The sequence below is a fragment of the Elephantulus edwardii genome, unplaced genomic scaffold (genome assembly GCF_000299155.1).
Source record: "Elephantulus edwardii isolate Elephantulus edwardi_28Jun2011 unplaced genomic scaffold, EleEdw1.0 scaffold00030, whole genome shotgun sequence".
NCBI lineage: Eukaryota > Metazoa > Chordata > Mammalia > Macroscelidea > Macroscelididae > Elephantulus > Elephantulus edwardii.
In genome coordinates this window covers 5,615,843-5,637,124 of record NW_006399780.1, presented here as the reverse complement: position 1 = coordinate 5,637,124, position 21,282 = coordinate 5,615,843, and the positions used below count along the sequence as shown (strand labels likewise).

At 39.8% G+C, this 21,282-nt stretch overlaps 1 protein-coding gene across 1 annotated transcript in view; it reads right to left on the bottom strand.

The window, feature by feature from the left end:
- Positions 1-2: 2 nt before the first annotated feature.
- Positions 3-21,282, bottom strand: part of TFDP1 (transcription factor Dp-1) — a gene marked incomplete at its 3' end in the record, with an annotated part of 75,784 nt that continues 54,504 nt past the window's right edge. The window contains exons 8-11 of the mRNA XM_006883960.1: positions 9,493-9,644; positions 8,265-8,431; positions 6,620-6,698; positions 3-114 (exon numbers count right to left, since the gene is read on the bottom strand). Of these exons, the coding sequence (XP_006884022.1) occupies positions 3-114; positions 6,620-6,698; positions 8,265-8,431; positions 9,493-9,644 (510 nt within the window). The remainder of the gene's footprint in view (positions 115-6,619; positions 6,699-8,264; positions 8,432-9,492; positions 9,645-21,282) is intronic.

The window sequence follows — 21,282 nt, the reverse complement described above, 5'->3', positions numbered from 1 at the left end:
TCGTCGTCATCATCTTCCCCGACGTAAGACACTGGAGTCTCCACCCTGGAGCCGCTGTACTGAGAACCATTGGAGCTCGTGGCCAGCATCCCATCAGCCCCGTTGGTCAAGTCACTGGAAGAAGAAGCATCAGTCAGAAGAGGGCCATAGCCCAAGTCCTGTATCAGTGCAAGGCCTTACCTAAAAGCCTAAACTTGAAGGTTTATGATTTCAGGTTTGGGTATTTCTTCTCTTCAATTATATACACAGATATGAAAAAAAAATTTAATATATACAACACAGAGCCTCCATACTTATTACTACTCGCTTTCTTCTTCTTCCCTCCTTTTCCTCTCTAGTCCTTTTCTTAAACATCTAACAACTCAAAGGACAGTAATGTTAATGAGGTCACAATAATTTTGTCTTTTCCTGCGTCCCAATTATGATCATTGTATCAGAAAGAATATGTGAAAGAGCATAAGACTGGAAAGACATGAATACTTCTTTGTAAGCAGATCTTTTGCTTATATGTTCTTTATTTTCTGAGGGGGTAACAGGATGGCTGGCTGGCTTGCAGGTGGGCATGCTAAAATCAATGCTTCCCAGACAGTAGGGTTTGGAAACCAGGGTCCTTCTTACATGTGTGCTTAAGTCTCAGTTCCCAGGACCTACCCTCAACATTTTTTGGGGATAATCTGGTGCAGAGAAAAATCCACAGTCCTTGTGGTCGAGTCAGTTATATGCTGAGCTGTTAACTAAAAGGTTAATGGTTTGAATCCACCAGATGCTCTGTGGGAGAAAGATGAGGCAGTCTGTTCCCATTAAGATATGCTGCTTAGATACACAGGTTGGATTTATGGCAGACTTGTCCCCATGGGTCTCTCGCAGTGTTCCATGACAGATTCAACCATTGCCCCGCCTCCTTGCTCATCGGCTGCAGGCACTGAAGCAGGTTGTATGGAGGGCTGGGGTTAAATGTGCTGCTTTAGAAAAGCAAAAGAGGGTTGTCATGAATCATGAATTGGAATCAACTCAACTGCAGTGGGTTTGGGTTTGGTTTTCTGGATAGGACACTCAAATAGACTGACAGCCAAGAAGAGATGCTAAGGTATCTACCTACAAGAAAGGTCTCAAACATAATCCTACCACATATTCTCTCCAACTCCAACTTGTGTACCTTTAACCATTTTCCAGAAAAGAAATGAGACTGTTTTTAAAACAACTACTCTCTTCTAAAGAATCTGGTACAAAAGGGTCAGAACTATAATGAAACAGATGGGAGTTTTGCCCAACATGACCAAGAGTAAAAGGCAACTTGTTACCAAAATGTTTTTATGCAATATAGTATTACTTATTATATACATAATCCTTCAATAACAGTGATAACAATGTTCTGTGAGTGGATACAGGTTTGGCAGAAGATATTTCTGCATACTTGTACTAAAGTTATATCCAGGTTTATGGTATTCAAGAACAAAGATATGCAAACTTGCTTTTGGAGGAGTTGTTGTGTATAAATCAAACATCCTGAAGGACTCACTCAATGGGTGTGAAGGCTCAAGAGACTATAGTCTTGAGGAACATCTAGTTTAATTGGTACAAAGACAGTGTTCTACACATCCTACTTTGGTAAGTAAAGATCAGAGTCTGTGAGCGGCCATGTAAAACACAACTACTGGCCTCTTCCTGTCAGGTACAAAGAGTGAAGAAAATAAAAGTCTAAGAAAATACACAGTCCACAGAGCTGACTGGTCACAACCAGAACATGTGCCTCAGCCCAGAAGAACCAGATGCAGCCTGGCTACCACCACAAACCATTATGACTGGGGATTACAACAGAGATAGACTGAGAGAAAAACATAGAACAAAACTAAAATTCCTAAAACAGACTAGACTTTTTGGTTTGACAGAGACCGGTGTAAGCCCCAAGGGCATGGCCTTGAGCTATCCTTCAAAACTGGAAAGGCACCCACTCCCAGAGAGCACCTGTGATCAGAACAACAGTCAGGCCTGTGAAATGAACAGCAATATCCATGAGAAACGTGATTATCAGATCAACTACAGAAGACCAAGAAGGGCAGCCATTGCTCAAAAATAAAGTGCAGAAGGCAGGAATGGGCAGGAAAAGATGGGCCAATGGAAACAGGGAACCCCAGAGAGGATGTGGGAGCGCTATTACATTGAGGGGATTGCAACCAATGTCATGAAATAAAGTATCTATCAAGTGTCAAATGAGAAATGAATTTGCTCTGTTAACATTCACCCCAATCATGATAAAATGTTTTATTTTTTAAAAAAGGTGGGTTTTGAAGGGTACGAAATGATTAAGCAAACAGAGTTTCTTTAATTATGCAATACACCTCAATAATCCTACAAAAGTTTGGCATACACAGGCCACAAATGAACAATGAATTCCAAAGTAAAAAACACTAACATAAAGCCATATGCATAGATTTTCAAATTCTATCTTGCCATTAATTAATGCAGTATTATAAACTATTAAATATTATATCTTTCGTAATTCAAATTCTGGGAAATCTAGACTATTAAAACAAAACAAAAACCCTCAAAGCTACTTATTGCTTCTTTTCTTAAATTTGGAAACCACCAAAATGTCCAACACAAATGAGAACATGTAAATAAATTATTGCGCCTTCATAACATTTAAACTGGTTTTTCTCTGAACTGATAGTAGCTTTATTGTGTTTCTCATAAAAAAACAGGCATATTCAAAACAACTATGAAATATCATCTCACTCCAGTAAGAAGAGCAAAAAAAACAGAACAGCAGCTGGCAAGGTTGTGGAAAAACTGGAACACTTATTCACGGCTGGTGAGAGTGTAAAATGGTGCAACCACTATGGAAGGCTGGATGGTGCTTTCTAAAAAAGTTGCAAATAGAAATACCATTTGACCCAGCAATTCCACTACGGGAAATATACCTTAAAGAAACCGAAAGAAACTGTAACTGCCAGTCAAGAAGATATATGCACATCCATGTTTATTGTGGCTTTGTTTGCAATAGCAAAGAGCTGGAAACAACCCAAGTGCCCATTAACAAATGAATGGATAGAGCAGCTCTGGTATATTCACATAATGGAATACTATGCAGCATTAAAAAACAAGGAACTCATGAAATATTATGCAAAATGGATGACCCTGGAGGACATTATGCTTGGTAAAATACCTCAGTCACAAAAGGACAAATATTGCATAGGGCCACTGTTGTAAAACGAGACTGACATTAAGGTTGAGGGAAGACAGAAAAGGAGGGGAAGAACGATTTATATTGCACTGAAAGAGATGAAAGATCTGTTTAAAAGAGATATATGAATGGGTATTCTTGTCATTACAGAAGTCTAGCGTGAAGGCTGCATAATGGAGTGAACTTGGGGGGAGGGATTCATAAAAATGAGTTTCTTTTTCTTTTCAAGGAGGAGAGTGATTTGGGGGAGGGGGTGGGCAGGGGGGAAAGTGCAACAATGAATGACTGGAAATCCTAAGTCTCTGTTAACTTTCATTAAAATTAATAAATAAAACAAAACAAAAACAGGCACATGATGATGTTAAAGCACTTAATAAATAAAACCACATTAATTCGAGAGCTGGATTTTATGAAAAAGAATGTGGCATCAAGATCAGAGTAAGACTCAGCAACAATCTATGTTATGCAGATGACACAACCTTGCTAGCTCAAAGACTACATATAGCCTTCACTATGGACTATATCTCAATATCAAGAAAACAAAAATTCTTACCACCAATCAATAGGCAGCATCATGAAAGACATGTTGTGTTGGGAAAATCTGCTGTCAAGCACCTCTCCAAGAGTACTGAAGAGCAAGGAATGCTAAAGGGCAAAGTGCACCTGATCCAAGCCATGGTTTTCTCTACTGCAAGCTACATGATATATGCATCTGAAAGCTGGACCATGGCTAAGGATGACAGAAGACTAGTCTTTTGAGTTGTAGTTTTAGAGAAGTTGTGGTGTTGTAATTTCCAATAGATTTCTAGAACAAACAGGTCTGTCTTGGAGAAAGTTAAACCAGTTGCTCCCTGGAGGCAAGGATGGTGAAACTCCGCCTCACAGACTTGGGGTATGTTGTTAGGAGAGACCAGTTCTTGGAAACAGACACCATGCTTGTAAAGGAAGATCCTCAACACTATGCATTAATATAGTGACTTTAACAATGGGCTCATGAGTATCAGAGATGGTCAAGATGGCACAAGATAAGGAAGAGTTAGGAGCCATTGTTCACACAGCTGGTATGCGTCATAGGTGACTCAACAAAATATATAGGAACAATAACATAGAAATGTGTTTTTTTTTAAAAATCCAAATTCCATCTCAGAATGTTCAGATAATAACCAGATTACATTTTACACACTAATGTACATAAGTACACATATACAGCAAGAGATTTATAATTACAGAAAAAGTACTGATACTCATCCAAAGTGTATCATATTATAAGCAAGTCAGTGTAGAAAGCGCTTTACTTATCATTTCATTAATCCTTGCAACCAATCAGTGAAGTGTTGGTTTTGCTTTTGGATGAGGAATTTATAGCCTGAAGACTCTGGGTTTCCAAAGTCAGAAAGTGACTCTAAAACCAGCATGTTCATCACCCTGTGTTGAGCTGTCTGCACTTACTTGTGTATGACCCATTACTTCACCTGCTTTATTAACTTGGTAACATATGTTATGGCCGTTATGTCAAACATATATCCAAAACATCATTTTTAATAGTTGCAGAATATTCTACTTTAGATATGCTATTGTTAAATGCCATCGAGTCAGAAATGGTTAAGAACTGACCCGCCAGTGGGTTTTCAGAGGTTGCAAATTGCACAGGAAGAGAATGCCCATCTGTCTTCAGAGAATAGTGAATTTGAACTGCCTGTGCCTTTGGTTGGCAGCACAACTCCTTACCTACTAGGGTATCAGGGCTCACTAAGATACATACATATATACATACATACATATGTGTGTGTGTATATATATCTATCTCTCTTACAATTTAGGCTTATAGACGCTTCCAAACTTACCTTACATTTTAAGAAATTTAACAATTCATTAATATTCAAAATCAAGTTAAAGTAACATGTGTTATACAATTTAATACAAAGAGTAGGATTATATTTCTTGATTATTATTTTTTTAATTTACACAGATTTTTAAAATATATTTATTATCATAACATTTCTATTACCATATAGAATTGTTATCACATTATATATGTGCCTCTAGATGTTTTTGTTCATTGTTGCTCATTTCCCCCTTCCCTAGCCCACACTGCAATGTATTATCATACATATAATGCCTAATCATATATTCCTTTCAAAGAGCTCTTTCCCTTTTCTGTTCTAATGCAGTGTCCATTATCCATCCATTCTTTCTCCACTCCTTCTCTAACCATGTCTGTCCTATTTTTTAAACTGGTGTTATGTAGTATTTATCTTTTATGACTGAGATATTTCATTTAGCATAATGTCCTCAAGGCACTCTCCCATGTGTGTGATATTTTATTATTTCATTGTTTTTAGAGATTTCTTCATGACTATTAACAAAATGAAAATTAAATTTCACTTAATGACACTACCACTGTAGGTATCCCATCATTCTGCTCTGCTGTGAATATCTTCTTAAGGCGCACTGTTCAAAGTCAGACTGCTTGGCTAAATGCTAAGTACACTTTTATTTAAATAATAAAACCACCTCTGCATGTTAAAAAAATACATAATAAAATGCAAAGTGGAAAAAAAAGTGTGTACAAAATTAGAGTTTATGTTTATACTCAATTATGTTTTAAAAAGAAGAGGAAAAAAAATCAGCAACCCTAGAAAATATTCCTTTATGCCGTGTGTGGCTATTTTGAAGCAGAAGGATGTAGGTTTATTTTTGTCCCTACTTTACTATGTGCTGGCTGTTTTTAGTTGTCCAAAAGTTAATTCTAACTCATGGTGACCACATGTGTGCCAGGTGAAACTACCAATAGCATTTTCAAGATAGTAACTTTTCAAATTCTAGATGCCAGTGGGGGAGTTCAAACTGCCAACCTGTCCACTAGGGGTCAAACACTTAGCCATCTGTGCTACTCTGAGGTGCTTTATTGTGTGCTATATTTGAAAAACAAAAAGAACACTATTTATTATAATGTACAGAGAGAAGAAACCAACCACAACGACAACAAAGTAGAAAAAGACAAGAACAGTGCTTTCTAAAAGCAGGACAAAGCTGTTATAATACCATAAATCTTGCCCTTTTCTTTAAAGTAACCTCTGAAACAGAGAGAGAGCAGTAAATTAAGAAATCACTTATAGTGAACTGTTGAGAATTTACTTTGTCTCAACAGAATTTACCAATTTCTAAGCAGCTGAGGAACTGAGGTTATTATACAACTGAGGGAACGTTATCAAGTGAACCTTCATGCTGATAAGTAAAGTACTACTCGTGCTGCACTAGACATATTAACTGTCATGGTCTCAAAACAGAACTGCTGGTTGAGAATGTCTTCCCTGGCGGAACCACCACACCCCCTAAGGTAGACCTATGCTCAGTCCCTCCTGGTACCAGGCTATGCAGCAGCCACAACCTGAGATTCCTTTACCCATGCTGGTACTGAAAAACTGTTGTCACCTGGCAGAAAGCCTTGTGCCATTTGAAGTTGAACCCGAGGATGTGACAAATACACCGCTGATTGATCCCTGAGCCATTTCTGAAAAGAGAAAAGAAAACACACTTCACAAGATGTAAAAAAAGTCCACAATATGCAGTCAAATGACATCTTAAGTTTCCTAAGGAAATCGAAGCTTTATACACAGTAAAACAACATGGCAATGAGAAAACTTGGGGAAGATTCTGATTGAGGGATGATTCAGAGGCTTCTTTTAGGCAAAGTGTACTGAACGTGTATTATGCAAAGGTGAGTAAGTCCTAGTCCTGTCATCTTGGAGCTTATGGTAGAACCAAGCCAGCCATTCTGGGCATGGGTGAAATATGACCTCTTTACTACACTGTATATTCATTTTTATCAATAGGTTCATTTCATCAATTTTTTAAAAAAATAAACACAGCAGTACTACTAGTACTACTACATGTACTTAAAAAGAAATCATAAAGGGGGAAGATCCAGTGTGAAAAACAATGCATACAGACTTTGTAACTAAATCAGTATAAAATGAAAAATGTATTTAACACATTGACGCAAATGACAGCAAATGTGTTTCTAAGCACAGTTGTCAATTTAAAAAGTGTGCAGCAACATGTTAAAAAAAAGTAACCAAAGGACAAGGTAAAGGTAATAAACACGCTTTTTTTCCCTGCTTCCAAGAATCACTTCATAGATACCTTTTAGGTATCTGCACTCTATTTTGGGGTCCACTAGTGAGGGAGTTTTAATGAGCTGGACAATGAAGGAACTGGTTTTCATGAGGCAACAGTGAGATTCAGACTAGATATTCATTTGTTCATTTGATATTCATTTATTCATTTGGAGGCTTAGAAGACTCCAATTACAAGGAAGAGCTTTCTAGTCTCATCTAGTGCAATGATTCCCAAGGAAGAATTAAAATATGACAAATTTAAACAAGAAAAATGTGAAAAAAACAGGCAGCACATTTCACATTTTCTCATTTGGCCATGAAAGTGTTCTAATTTTCGTCTATAGTCAACACATTGTAAATTACCACAGTGAAAACCCATGATCCAAATCAAATCACCTTAAAGGAAAAAAAGAAAGCAATGGTTTCCACTTGTGTAGCCATTCCTGTTCCAAAGCCAAGACATCACTAACAGGAGAGTATTTCATAACTCTTCAACCCTTTCCCTTGGTTACTATAACCATGACCAATTCACTTGCTGCTGGTGGTGATGGAGTGTATCATGTCTGTTAATATTCCTTAAAAACCATCAAATTTTAGAAGTTTAGGTCAAAACTTAGGAGATAAAAATCTTTCTTAGTATCTACATCATACAAACCATATAAGGAAACTGACAAAATGTGGCTTTGACCTTGCAAATCACAGTAAGCCCCAGAGGGCAATGCCATCTTCCAGGACCACTGCTTCATGCCACTGAAGGACCGCGTCCACTCACACAGAGCCCACTACCACCACCTGCTCTTTCATTACCCCCCACATCCCTTCTGCACTTTCCTTTACTTTGCACCTTACTGCTCTGGTACCAAAGTGCTTGAATCAAACCCACAATCACTCTAGGGGGAGTAGAAGAGTAAGAGTGGCTCAAGACTCACAGTCATAGCCAGCCGAGCGGCTTTACTGACCTGTCACATAAGGTTCCAGAGCTTTAGGTACCAAACTTCTCGCAATTTTAAGGTCTTCGGCTGAACAGTTTCCCGATTCTAGTCCACAAGCCATTCCCATTCGCTTTAATACTTCTATGTCATCATGGATTTCAAACGTGTTGTCAAAATTAAACAGATATTCAAACCTGGAAAAGGAAAATCTCACTGTCAGAGCAGACAGTGTCCCAGGCCTCCCAGACTGAAAGCCAGTGCACACACTTGACTTAGAGCCAGAAGCACATCTACACAAGTACCTTAAACGTACCCAGCCCTCGCCGTGGGGCTGCACACTGACTCACACACCTTTAACATTCCCCACCCTCTAAATTCCCTTTCACTTGGTGTCTTCTTTACAAAATTTCCAAGCTAGAGTGAATGGATAACAACAAAAATAAAATTTGAAAAAATTAAATATTCAAGCAGCTTTCTAAGTCAGGGTCTACAAACTTAGAGGGGCGCAAAATATACTAGGAAACTAGGTGTTCCTGATACATGAGATATTCCAATCAAAGCTCTAGGCTGCCTGTCACCCTCTACAATAGGACAACAGTACGAAAGTTGTCCTAAAAGTTAAAAACATAAAAATGACAGGGCTTACTTGTCCAATAACCTAATGGAAGTCCCAAGACTAGGACCTTTAGGGATCCTTCCAACGTGAACAAAACTCAACTCCCTGGCACCACTCGCAGCCAAACAGACAGACCTATAAGCTGGACAATAACACCAAGGAGGCATTCACTCATTATAGTAACCAAGCACATACGGTCAAAAGAGCAGTATTCACACAAAGATAAAATACAGAAGGCAGAACGTGAGGAAAGAAAAGAATTAATGGAAAGGAGAATCCCAGGGAGGAACTGAGAATTTCGTTCCACTGTGTATACTGTAATAAAAATTAGAAAACTATGTGTATGAGCAGTTGAGTGGAAAGTGAATTTGCTTTAAGTTTTTACTCCAATCTCAATTTTTTTTAAAAAAAGGTTGTCTGAACAACAATCCTCAAAAGTCTTATTTTCCTTTAAAGAGAAAGATAATTATGGAGATGAATAAATTTGAAAGTTAATTGTAAAACCAGGAGTTCATCATAATCAAATTAAGCAGAAGTGCTATAAACACAACTGACTACAGCACCTTTTCACTTCTGACTGAATTCACAGCTGAAACACTAGGGCAGGTGGGAACCACTTTTCTCCTGTCAACCACCTACTTGTCATTAGAAATGCTGCAGTCGATCACGGTCTTCTTGCTGGTGTTCACGATGATGAACGGGAGGTGGATGACGGAGTTGGAGGGGGGTGGCCGGCTGGCTTGCTGCTCTGCCTCCCGGTTTCTCTGTACCAAATTCTTGAAGGCAATTTGCTAAAATAAGACAAACCAATTTATATAGTAATCATATTAGTTACCAGGAGGAATAATATAATACATTTTTATGCAGCAATAGATCTTATCTTCAAAGAGTTCTTTATAAACCTTTCCACATGTCCACAAAACAGAGAAAGGCTCATGAGCTCTTGTTTAGAAACCAAAGGTGCTCTAGTGGCATAACAAGTTACCTGCTGCACTGCTAATATAAAGGTCAGCAGTTCGAATAAACTAGCTGCTGAAGAAAAAAGATGAGCCATCCCCTCCCATGAAGATTTGCAGCCTCAGAAACCTGCTGGAGCCTTGCTAACTCAGAACCAACTCTATTCCAAGATCCTAGTGACCATTTCATAAACTTTAGATAGTCGGTTAATTCATGTGACTGCTTTAGTATCAGAAAGACCTACTAGCTTGAAGAAAATCCATTCTTTAAAATCTAATTTTTATTTTCTATACCACATATCCAGGCAATTAACTAAGTGCCTACCTTAAAAATTTCTTACTGTAAAACAACTATGAGATACCATCTCACCCCAGTCAGAATAGCAAAATTTAACAGAACAGCAAGCAACAAATGCTGGCGAGGTTGTGGAGAAACTGGAACCTTTATTCACTGTTGGTGGGAGTGTAAAATGGTGCAACCACTGTGGAAGGCGGTATGGTGCTTTCTCAAAAAGTTGCAAATAGAGATACCATTTGACCCAGCAATTCCACTACTGGGAATATATCCCAAAGAGATCATAACTGACATCCAAGCAGATATATGCACACCCATGTTTATCACAGCTCTGTTCACAATAGCAAGGAGTTGGAAACAACCCAGGTGCCCATCAACAAACGAATGGATAGAGAAGCTGTGGTATATTCACACAATGGAATACTATGCTGCATTGAAAAACAAGGAACTCATGCAATATTATTCAAAATAGGTGAGCCTGGAGGACATTATGCTGAGTGAGATATCTCAATCGTAAAAGGAAAAATATTGCATGGTGCCACTGCTGTAAAATGGGACTGACATCAGGGTGGGGGTAAGACTGAGAAAAACTGGATAAATTGTGTATACTGCACTGAAACATATGAGGGAGTTAATAATTTAAAAGCGATGTATGATAGGGTATTATGGTTATCACGAAGAGTCCACAATTAAGTTTGCATCGTGGAATGTACTTGGGGCGGTGGGAGGGGTGCAGGGAGATTGTGGACCAGGGAGGGAGTCTTTCTTTTGCTTTTGAAAGAGAGGAGCAAACTGGGGGGCAGGGGGAGAGGGCTGGACGGGTAGAGGAGTGCAGCAATGAATGAATGGAAATCCAAATTCTCTGTAAATGTTCATTAAAATTATTAAAAAAAATTTAAAAAAACAAACAAACTTCTTACTGTGGGCCTAGAACTGCAGTCCCGTCGCCACCAGCCCACCCCTGAAACTCTGATCCTGACGCTGATGCCCCGCCCCCGAAATCCAGTCCCAACACTGACGCCCCGCCCCCGGAACTCCGGTGCCAATGCTGCTGTCCGGTGCTGGGGAACCCGGTCTGAGAGCTGCCAGCCAGCGCTGGGAAATCCAGTCATGTCACTGACATGATGAACTGTGGTCCTAATGTTGACGCCATGTGCCCGGAACTCCGGTCATGGTGTTGACCCCCTACAACGGAACTCCAATTCCGATGCCAGCGCCCCATCCCCAGAACTCTGGTCCCAATGCTGATGCTCCTCACTGGGAACCTGGCTCTGAAGCTGCTGGTCAGCAACCAGAAATCCGGTCATGTTGTTGACGCCGGTGCCTAGAACCCTGGTCCTGATGCCCAGGCCCACACCTCGAACTTCGGTCCCGACACGGAAGCCCTGCGAATGGAATTCCACTCCTGATGCTTAACGCCCCATCCACGGAGGGAACCTCGGTCTGACCCAGATGCCCTGTGCCTGGGACTCTGGTCCTGATGTTTATGCCTAGGTTGGTAACACATACTGGGAGTGATGCTGGAAATTGAGTGAGGTATGTTGTGGGGGGCCACTACTGTTTGGCTGGATCGTGTGGGACCCCTTAAGCTTAATCAGAAGGGAGCAAGACAGCTGCAGCTCATGCTTGAAGGGAAAACCAAGGCTTCCTGGTTTTCCAATCAGGTCTCTGCGCTTGGCCTTGCATCTTCTCACATCTAGCCCAGAGCACCTTGGGCTACCCTAGCTGAGGCAGTTGTCTGACAGAGGAGGCTGCTTCCATAGGCCTTTTCTCTACCGAACTGAAGCATACCTTCCCTTGGGTCAGAAGGCAGAGTAGCTGCCTCAACTGCTTGTGGAGCAGTGACTTCAGATCAAGAACCTGCTATGACCTCAGACATGAAAACTCTAGCACAGCAATGTCACATAGGAAGCAGGCTTCCTCACCCCCTAAACAAGCAAAGCAAGAAGTCACCCCCAAAAAGTGACACAGTATCAATGGATTTCCTGAAGCCAGAAAGTCTGATGGAACTTTCTGACACAGAATTTAAAAGAACAATGATTGAATATGTACAATAGGTGAAAGACAAACTTGAAGAATTACAGGACACTGGAATTAAAAAACCAAAAGGTGCTTAAAAAAATTCAAAAAATATGCAGATAAAACAAATGAGACATTAGGGGCTCTAGAAAAGCAAGAAACTACAATCCAAAATATGAGGACCAATGCTTCAGATGCTCTCAACATGACAGAGGGTCACATGAACAGGGTTGAAGAGGTGTAACAAAGAACCAGTGAGATAGAAGACAGAACTGTCACCACTGATCTACAAAAAGAACAAAAATCAGAATCAAAGAAAATCTAAGAATAAAGCTGGACAACATCAAGAGAAATAACATGCACATCATCAGAATCCCAGAACAAGGAGAAGCAGCTAAAGACACCAAAAAAGTTGTGGACGAACTATTAGGAAAAAAACAAAAAAAAAGCCACAAACCACATTGCAGGCATAAAAAAGAAGGAGAGAATATATATTCAAGAAGCTAGGAGAACATAATATAGAGCAGACCCCAAAAGAAAAACACCAAGACATACCATACTCAAATTTGCCAGAAACAAAAATAAGGAGAGAATCCTGAAGGCAGCGAGAGAGAAACAAAGAGTAACCTATAAGGGAGAGCAGATAAGATGAAGTGCCAGTTTCTCAGCAGAAATCATGTGTCCAAGAAGACAATGGAATAATATATATCAAACACTCCAAGAATACAACTGACAACCAGGAAAACTGTCCATCAAATATGAAGGAGTGATCAAGGTATCCCAGAAAAACAGAACCTAAGTGAGTTTGTAAAAACAAGACCAGCATTGCAGGAAACACTGAGAGACGTCCTTACAGAGGCACCACAGAAAGCAGGATGGACCAAAGTAATGAGCAACAACACCAAAAAGAACTCAACAAAGTGATGGCAACAAAACCTTGCCTCTCAGGAATGCACTACAGAAGAGAAAAAGAGTAGCAGGTTAAATAAAAAACCCAAAATCCATCAATATGCTATATACAAGAGACATACCTGAAAACAATGAAGATAAAAAGACTAAAAGGTTGGAGGAAAAATATACCAAGCAAATGGCAACCAGAGAAAAGCAGAAGTAGCTATATTAATCTCCGATAAAATAGATTTCAATGTAAAAACCATCATAAAAGATAAGGAAGGTCATTACATACTGATTAAGTGGTCAATAGAACAGGAAGACATAACAATAATAAATATCTATGCACCAAATGAAAGACCTACAAAATACATAAAACAAACATGAACAAAACTGAAAAGTAGTCAACATCACTACAGTAGTTGGAGATTTCAATACACCACTCTCAAGAAAAGATAAAACTTCGAGTAAGAATCTCAACAAGACGCTGAAGAATTAAATCACACAATAAACCAACTCAATATCATAAATATGTATAGGCTAATGCACCCCAAACAAGCAGAATACACCTTCTTTTCCAATGTGCATGGAACATTCTCCAGAATAGATCACATTTTAGGGCACAAGGCAAGTATCAATAAATTCAAAAGCATAGAAATAATACAAAGCATCTTCTCAGACCACAATGCTACAAAATTAAAAATTAGTAAGAGGATAAAGAGGAAAAAGCCAGCCCTTTCTATAAAGATGGTGCTGAAAGCGAAGGAAGCCTCTCCCTCTCCCAAAACTGAAGCCAAAGCAAAGGCATTAAAGGCCAAGAAGGCAGTCTTGAAGGGCATCCATGGCCACGAAAAAAGATCCGCACATCACCCGCTTCGGGTAGCCTAAGATGCTGAGACTCAGCGAGCTCTGGTGGCCTAGTGGCAAGAAGCTGCACTGCAATCTGAGAGGTGAGCAGTTCAAATCCACCAGATGCTTTGCTGGAGAAGGAGGAACAATCTCCTCCTGTACCAGTCAAATCTGATTTGACGGTACACACGCACACAAATTAAAAAAGAGAAAAAAAAGATACTGAGACTCCAAAGGCAGTCCAAATGCCCCTGGAAGAGCGCCCCCAGGAGAAACAAGCTTGACCACTATGCCATCATCAAGTTTCCCCTGACAATTGAGTCAGCCATGAATAGAAGATAACAACACACTTGTGTTCATTGTGGATGTCAAGGCCAACAAGCACCAAATTAAACTAGCTGTAAGGAAGCTCTATGATATTGATGTGGACAAAGTCAATACTTTGATTACACCTGATGGAGAGAAGAAGGCCTATGTCTGACTTGCTCCGGACTATGTGCTTCGGATGTTGCCAATAAAATTGTGATTATCTAAATTGAGTCAAGCTGGCTAATCATAATACAGATTTCTCTCTCTCTCTCTCTCTCTCTCTCTCACACACACACACACACACAAAATAAAAAAAACAACAACCAACCACCTCATACATTTGGAAGCTGAACAACACCTTGCTTGAACATAACTGGATACTAGAAGAAATAAAAATGAAATTAAACAGTTTCTTGAAACAAATGACAATGAAAACACAACTTACCAAAATCTCTGGGAAACAGCCAAAGCAGTAATTAGTGGTCAATTTATAGCAATAAGCAAACACATCAAAAGACAGGAAAAAATGACCACTGTCTCTCAAACCCCAAATTTCCAACAAATTGAAAAAGAACAGCAAGAAACCCCAACACCCTCTAAAAAAAAGGAAGTGATAAAAATTCAGGCAGAAATAAATGAAACAGAAAACAGAAAAACAATTGAAACCATCAACAAAACCAGGAGTTGGTTTTTCAAAAAGGTAAATAAAATGGACAAACCACTAGCAAAACTAACAAAGGAAAAGAAACAAATAATCCAAATAAGAGATGAAACGGGCAATGTCACAATGGAACCAAATAAAAAAGTTAACTATGGAATATACGAGAAACTATACTCAAACAAATATGAAAACTTAGAGAAAATGAAAAAATACTTAGAGAGTCACAAGCTACCTAAACTGACACAAACAGAAATTGAACACCCATTACAAAAGAGGAAATTGAAACAGTAATAAAACAACTGCCAGCCAAAAATAGTCCTGGACCAGATGGTTTTACAAGGGAATTCCTAATACTACATAAACTATTTCAGAAAAAGATGGAATTCTCCCAGAACCAATCTATGAAGCAAACATATCCTTAATATCAAACCCAGGTAAAGACACCACCGATATAGAAAACCATAGGCCAATATCTCTCATGAACATAGATGCAAAAATTCTGAATAAAATCCTAGCCAACAGAACTCAATGATATATCAAAAAATAATTCACCATGACCAAGTGGGATTCATAACAGGTATGCAAGGATGGTTCAACATAAGAAAAACAACCAGTGTAATTCATCACATTAACAAAGCAAAGAACAAGAATCACATGATCCTATCAACTGATGCATAAAAGGCCTTTGACAAAATCCAACATCCCTTCCTGATTAAAACACTCAACAAAATAGTAATAGAAGGGAATTTCCTCAACATAGTAAAAAGTATACATGCCAATCCGAGCCAAAATTGTTCTCAGTGCAGAGAGGTTAAAGGCATTCCCCTTGAGAACAGGAACTTTGCTTAAGTTTTTTCCTTGCTTAGGATGCCCACTATTATCTCTCCTATTCAATATTGTATGAGAAGTATTAGCAGTAGCAACAAGTCAAGAGAAGGAAGTAAGAGGTATCCAAATTGGCAAAGAGGAGGTTAAATTATCTCTCTGTGCAGACGATATGATAATATACTTAGAAAACCCTAAAGACTCAGCCAGAAAACTACTGGACATAGTAGACCAATTCAGCAAAGTGGCAGGAAACAAGACCAACACACAAAAGTCGGATTTCTCTACAGTGACAAAGAGAATATAGAAGTGGAGGTAAGAAAAAATAATACCCATCATAATAGCTAATCACAAGCTTAAATACTTGGGACTAAAATCTAACTAGAATCACAAAGGCTCTATTAAAAGAAAATTACAAAACATTACTATAAGAAACAAGAAAAGACCTGGAGAAGTGGAAGAATATCCCTTGGTCATGGATAGGAAGACTCAATATTGTGAAAATGACAATCCTACCAAGGCAATCTACACATTCAATGCAATCCCAATATAAATACTCATTCCATTCAGAATGGAAAGAGGCCCCAAGTAAGCAAAGCACTCCTTAAAAAGAGAACCAATGTAGGAGGCATCTCACTCCCAGGGTTTCAAATCCTACTACACTGCCATGGTGGTCAAGACAGTGTGGTACTGATAAGATGACAGACACATAGATCAGTGGAACAGAATTGAGAACCCAGAAATCAGCCCATCTTCCTATGGTCAACTCATTTTGACAAGGACATGAAATCAGTTAAATGGGGAAATAACAGCTTTTTCCACAAATGGTGTTGGCAAAATTGGAAATCTGCAAAAAACTCAAGCACAACTCACAACGTACACAAAAATGAACTCAAAGTGGATCAAGGACCTAGGACTAAAACCAAGGACTATAAACTTCATTAGAGAAAATTTTGGAAGAACCCTAGAAGAATTAATCCACAACATGAACAGTCTTCCAAGTCTCTTGAAAAACTACAAGCAGGAGAGAATAATATAGATGAATGGGACCTTCTAAGAATCAAATCCCTATGCACATCCAAAAACTTTTCCAAAAGGATAAAAAGGGAAGCCACAGACTGGGAAAAAATATTTGGTAATGACATGTCTGATAAGGGACTTATATGTGGAATTTATAAAATACTCAAGCGCCAAGAGATAAAGGTAAATAACCCAACTGCAAAATGGGCACAGGGTATGAACAGACACATCATGAAAGAAGACATTCAGATGGTGAACAAATACAAGAAGAAATGTTCAAAATCCCTAGCTTTAAGAGAGATGTAAATCAAAACAACTATGAGATATCTTTTCACCCCAGTAGGAATAGCAAAATTTAATGGAGCGGCAAACAACAAATGCTGGTGAGGTCATGGAGAAACTGGAACCCTTATTCATTGCTGGTGGAAGTGTCAAATTGTGCAGCCACTATGGAAGGCAGTAAGGCGCTTTCTCAAAAAGTTGGATATAGAAATACTACTATTTGACCCAACAATTCCACTACTGGGAATATAACCTAAAGAAATAAGAATTGAGTACCCAAGCAGATATATGCACACCCATGTTTATTGCTGCTTTGTTCAAAACAGCAAAGAGTTGGAAACAACCCAAATGCCCATCCACAAATGAATGGACAGAGAAGCTGTGTTATAGTCACACAACGGAATATTACGCAGCACTGAAAAACAACTCATGATATATTACACAAAGTGGTTGACCATGGAGAACATGCTGAATGAAATCTCTCAGACACAAAGAAACAAATACTGTATAATGCCATTGTTACAAAGTAGGACGGGGGGGGGGGGGGGTTGGGGGAAAACTAAGAAAAGAGGGGATGAATAATGTACACAGCATTGAAACAGGCGAGGGAGAGAACTGTATAAAAGGAATATATGATTAGGTATTATTGGTATGACAAGAGTCCAGAATAAGAGCTGCACTGTATAGTGGTCTGGGGGGAGGCACTGTATAACAATTAAAGAACTTTTTTTATTAAAAAAAAAAAAAAAAGCAAACTGGGGGAAGGGGGTCAGGAAGAAAAATGTGCAACAATGAATGAATGGAAAGCCAAGTTTTTTATAAAATTTCATTCTCAATTAAAAAAAGGAAAGAATCTAATTTTCAAAGGAGACTTTAAAATACAGAATACGCAAGTACTTACACAATTTAAATATAAGCATATTTCAAGAAAAGGAATTAGGAGGAGGTGGGAGAGATAACAATCTTGACAGCTTCATTCCTTCCCTAGCTATCCCTTCTTTCCTTCTTGAAAGAAGGGAATTGTGGGAGATACTGCCACATTTCCTACACCTGCAGTTGTGTGGGCCTGTCCAAGGTCACGTGTCTCTGAGTTAATTTATAGACCTATGACAAGGGGGCATGAAGAGTCCCATGCCCCTATATCTACAAAGCTAAGGCTTCAGGGGCCTAAAATGGGTGTTTGCACATTAAAGACAACATTCCTGCTGTTAAATCAATGTCAGAAAATTCACTTTCCCCCACTCTCATGCCCACTGTTCTTGGTCTGTGGGCTGAGTCCCAAGGCAAGTGCTGGTGATGCTGTTACCGGATACAGCCTATCAACTCTCATGGCTTGCAAGAGGGAGGCATTCACTTCAGTTTGTCGCTACAATATGTTATGGAAACAAAGGAAAAAGAAAGATATTCATTCACTTCAGTGGGGAGAAACTGAATGGAAGGAGTTAGGAGTAAAGAAGAGGTGTACTTGCCCGGCCTGTGGCTGTCCTCACTTCCTCAGTTACGCCTCTCTGCTCTCAGGCCATCTTTACTCCTGCTATCAGCTCTACTCAATTGCCCCTTTCCATGCCAGTCTACCAAAAGCTCCCCAGACCAGCATCCCATGGAGGACAACCCCACTAAGATGACATGAATAAACCTGCACCCAATCTTTCCCAGGATATATGAATCCTAAACAACTATTCCAAGTGAACATTTGATTTAATATGAGGATCATAGGAAATCAATCTCTTGGATAAGGTGCCTCTTCATGAAAATATGCAAACTCCTTCTATAACTAAAAACCACTTGGACCAGAAGTCACAGTCACTCATTCACACACACACAGAGCATTCTGCGCCCCCAACCACAAACATATACACACAGTGGTTTCCACTTTCCTGGCCCTCAATTAAAGCAGACAGCCACTGCAGGTTGAAGTATGGGCCGGTCCAGCAGATGTTCCACCTTTCCACAAGCATTTTTCTGGCCTTTTAAAAGTAGTTCAATAAACCACTTTCCACTCTCCTTCCCAGAAATCCCTTATCCCTTAGCTTTCCCTTCTGGTTTTTCTAGACTACAGAGCACTTTCTTCATCTATTTCTTTCTGCATGACTCTGTTCACTGCCACAGTGGCTGACATCCCTTGTGCATAGGTGACATCCTTAAGCAGGTCCCTCAAGTAGCTACCAGACATCTCCCAGTAATACCAACTCCACCCCTTCTAGCTGTCTGGGATGGAAATCATTTCTCTTCTGGCTGCTCCTACTTACCAATGACCTTTCGGGTGGTTACTGGGTGTGCAATTCTCCCATGAAGTCCGAATCAAACCTCAGATTCTTCTGATACAGCCTCCAAGTCCCAATCTCTAGTGTTACATGCTGTTTCCACAAGGTCTACATCAGCATGATGCAGATCTTTTCTATAGGCTTAACACATGCTTATTCTCTAGCCAAACATTATTTCTTGACTAGTATTAAGGTTTATTTATTTTGTCTACTGATTATCTCAAGGGAGCTCTGGTGCAAAGGCATACAGTTCAAATCTACCAGCCTCTCCACGGGACAAGGATGGAAAATCTCCTCCCATGTGATTTACTGTCGCTGAAACCTACTGTAGGGTCAGTCAGCTATGGGTCACTTCCGACTCCAGGATACACAACAACTGATCATCCTGCTCAGAAATAAGGCTCTAAAATAATAAATCCCACATTTATTATAGATGGAGAAAAGCTTTAAACTGTCAATGACTTCATCTTACTTGGATCCACAATCAATAGACTTGGTACCAACAGTCAGGAGATGTATTGAACTGGGAAAGTCTGTAACTGAAACCTCTCTAAATTACTGAGGAGCAATGACGTTAGTTTGAGGACGAAGGTATGCCTTCGTTATTTTCTTTTTCTATGTCATTTTCTTTTTCATTCACTTGCTATGCATCTGAGAGCTGGACAATTCACAAGGAGGACAGATGAAGAACTGATGCTTCTGAACTGTAGTGCTGGGAAAAGAGTACTGAATATTACATGGAATGCCAAAAGAACTTTGAGGCAAAGATGATATAACTTTGTCTCACATACTTTGGGCATGTTGTTAGGAGAGGCTGTTCTTTGGAGAGGGACATCATGCTTGAGAAGGTAGAGGGAGAGCAAAGAGAGAGGAAGACCCTCAACAAGATGGATTGACACAGAAAGTACAGCAATGGGCTAGAGTATGTCAGAATTGTAAGGATGGCACAGGACAGGTCAGGGTTCACATCTGTTGTGCATGGGGTCATGATGAGTTGCACCCAACAATATCTATTATGCTCATAAACATACCCCAAACAGTAGTCCCTTGCAATCTGCCTGTTGTTGTTGTTATATGCTGTCGAGTCACTTGTGACTCATAGCGACCCTATTTTCAACAGCCCTAAACTCTGCTCTGGTCTGTGCCAGTCACACTGTCTCCGAAACACCCATCCCGATTACCCCAGTCACTGAATCAATCCTCCTCATAGAGCGCCTTCCCCTCTTGCGCTGTCTCTCCACCCTCCCAAGCATAATGTCCCTCTCCAAGGACCTGTCCCTCCCTCCGTACAACATGTCCAAAGTATGTGAGATGAAGTCTCAGAATCCTTGCCTCCAAGCAGTCACCCAGTTTAACCCTCTCCAGGATGAACCTTTTGTTTTCTTAGCAATCCATGGTACATTCAATACTTTTCTCCAGCACCACAGCTCAAAGTCATCAATTCTCCCTAATCACTGTCCAACTCTCTGACGTATAACAAGTGATTGCAAAGACCATGGCCTGTATCAGATGCACCTTAGTCTCCAGAGACACCACTGCTCTTGATTACTTTGCAGAGGGCCCTAACAGCAAACTTTTCCATCACAATACGTCTTTTCATTTCCTGGCTGCTGGTGCCAAGAGTGTTGACTGTGGAGCCAAGCAAACTAAAGCTGTAAACAATCTCAATCTCTTTAACCATCCATCCTGATGCTGCCAACTGGTCCAGTAGTGAGAATCTTTGTCTTCTTGACATTGAGCCTCAATCCATATTGAAGACTGTAGTCCTTGACCCTCTGCAGCAAGCGCTTCAGGTCCTCCTCAGTGTGTCATCTGCATAACAAAGATTGTTAATAGATCTTCCACCAACCCTGACACCACACTTCTCCTCATAGAGCCCAGCCTCTCGGAAAATCTGTTCTGCATACAGGTTGAAAGGGTATGGAGACAGGACACATCCCTGGCGTACGCCCTTCCCAATTTTGAACCATGCATTATTTCCTTGCTCTGTTCTAATGACTGCCTCTTGGTCCAAGTATAGGTTTCACATTAGCACGATCAAGTGTTCTGGGATTCCCA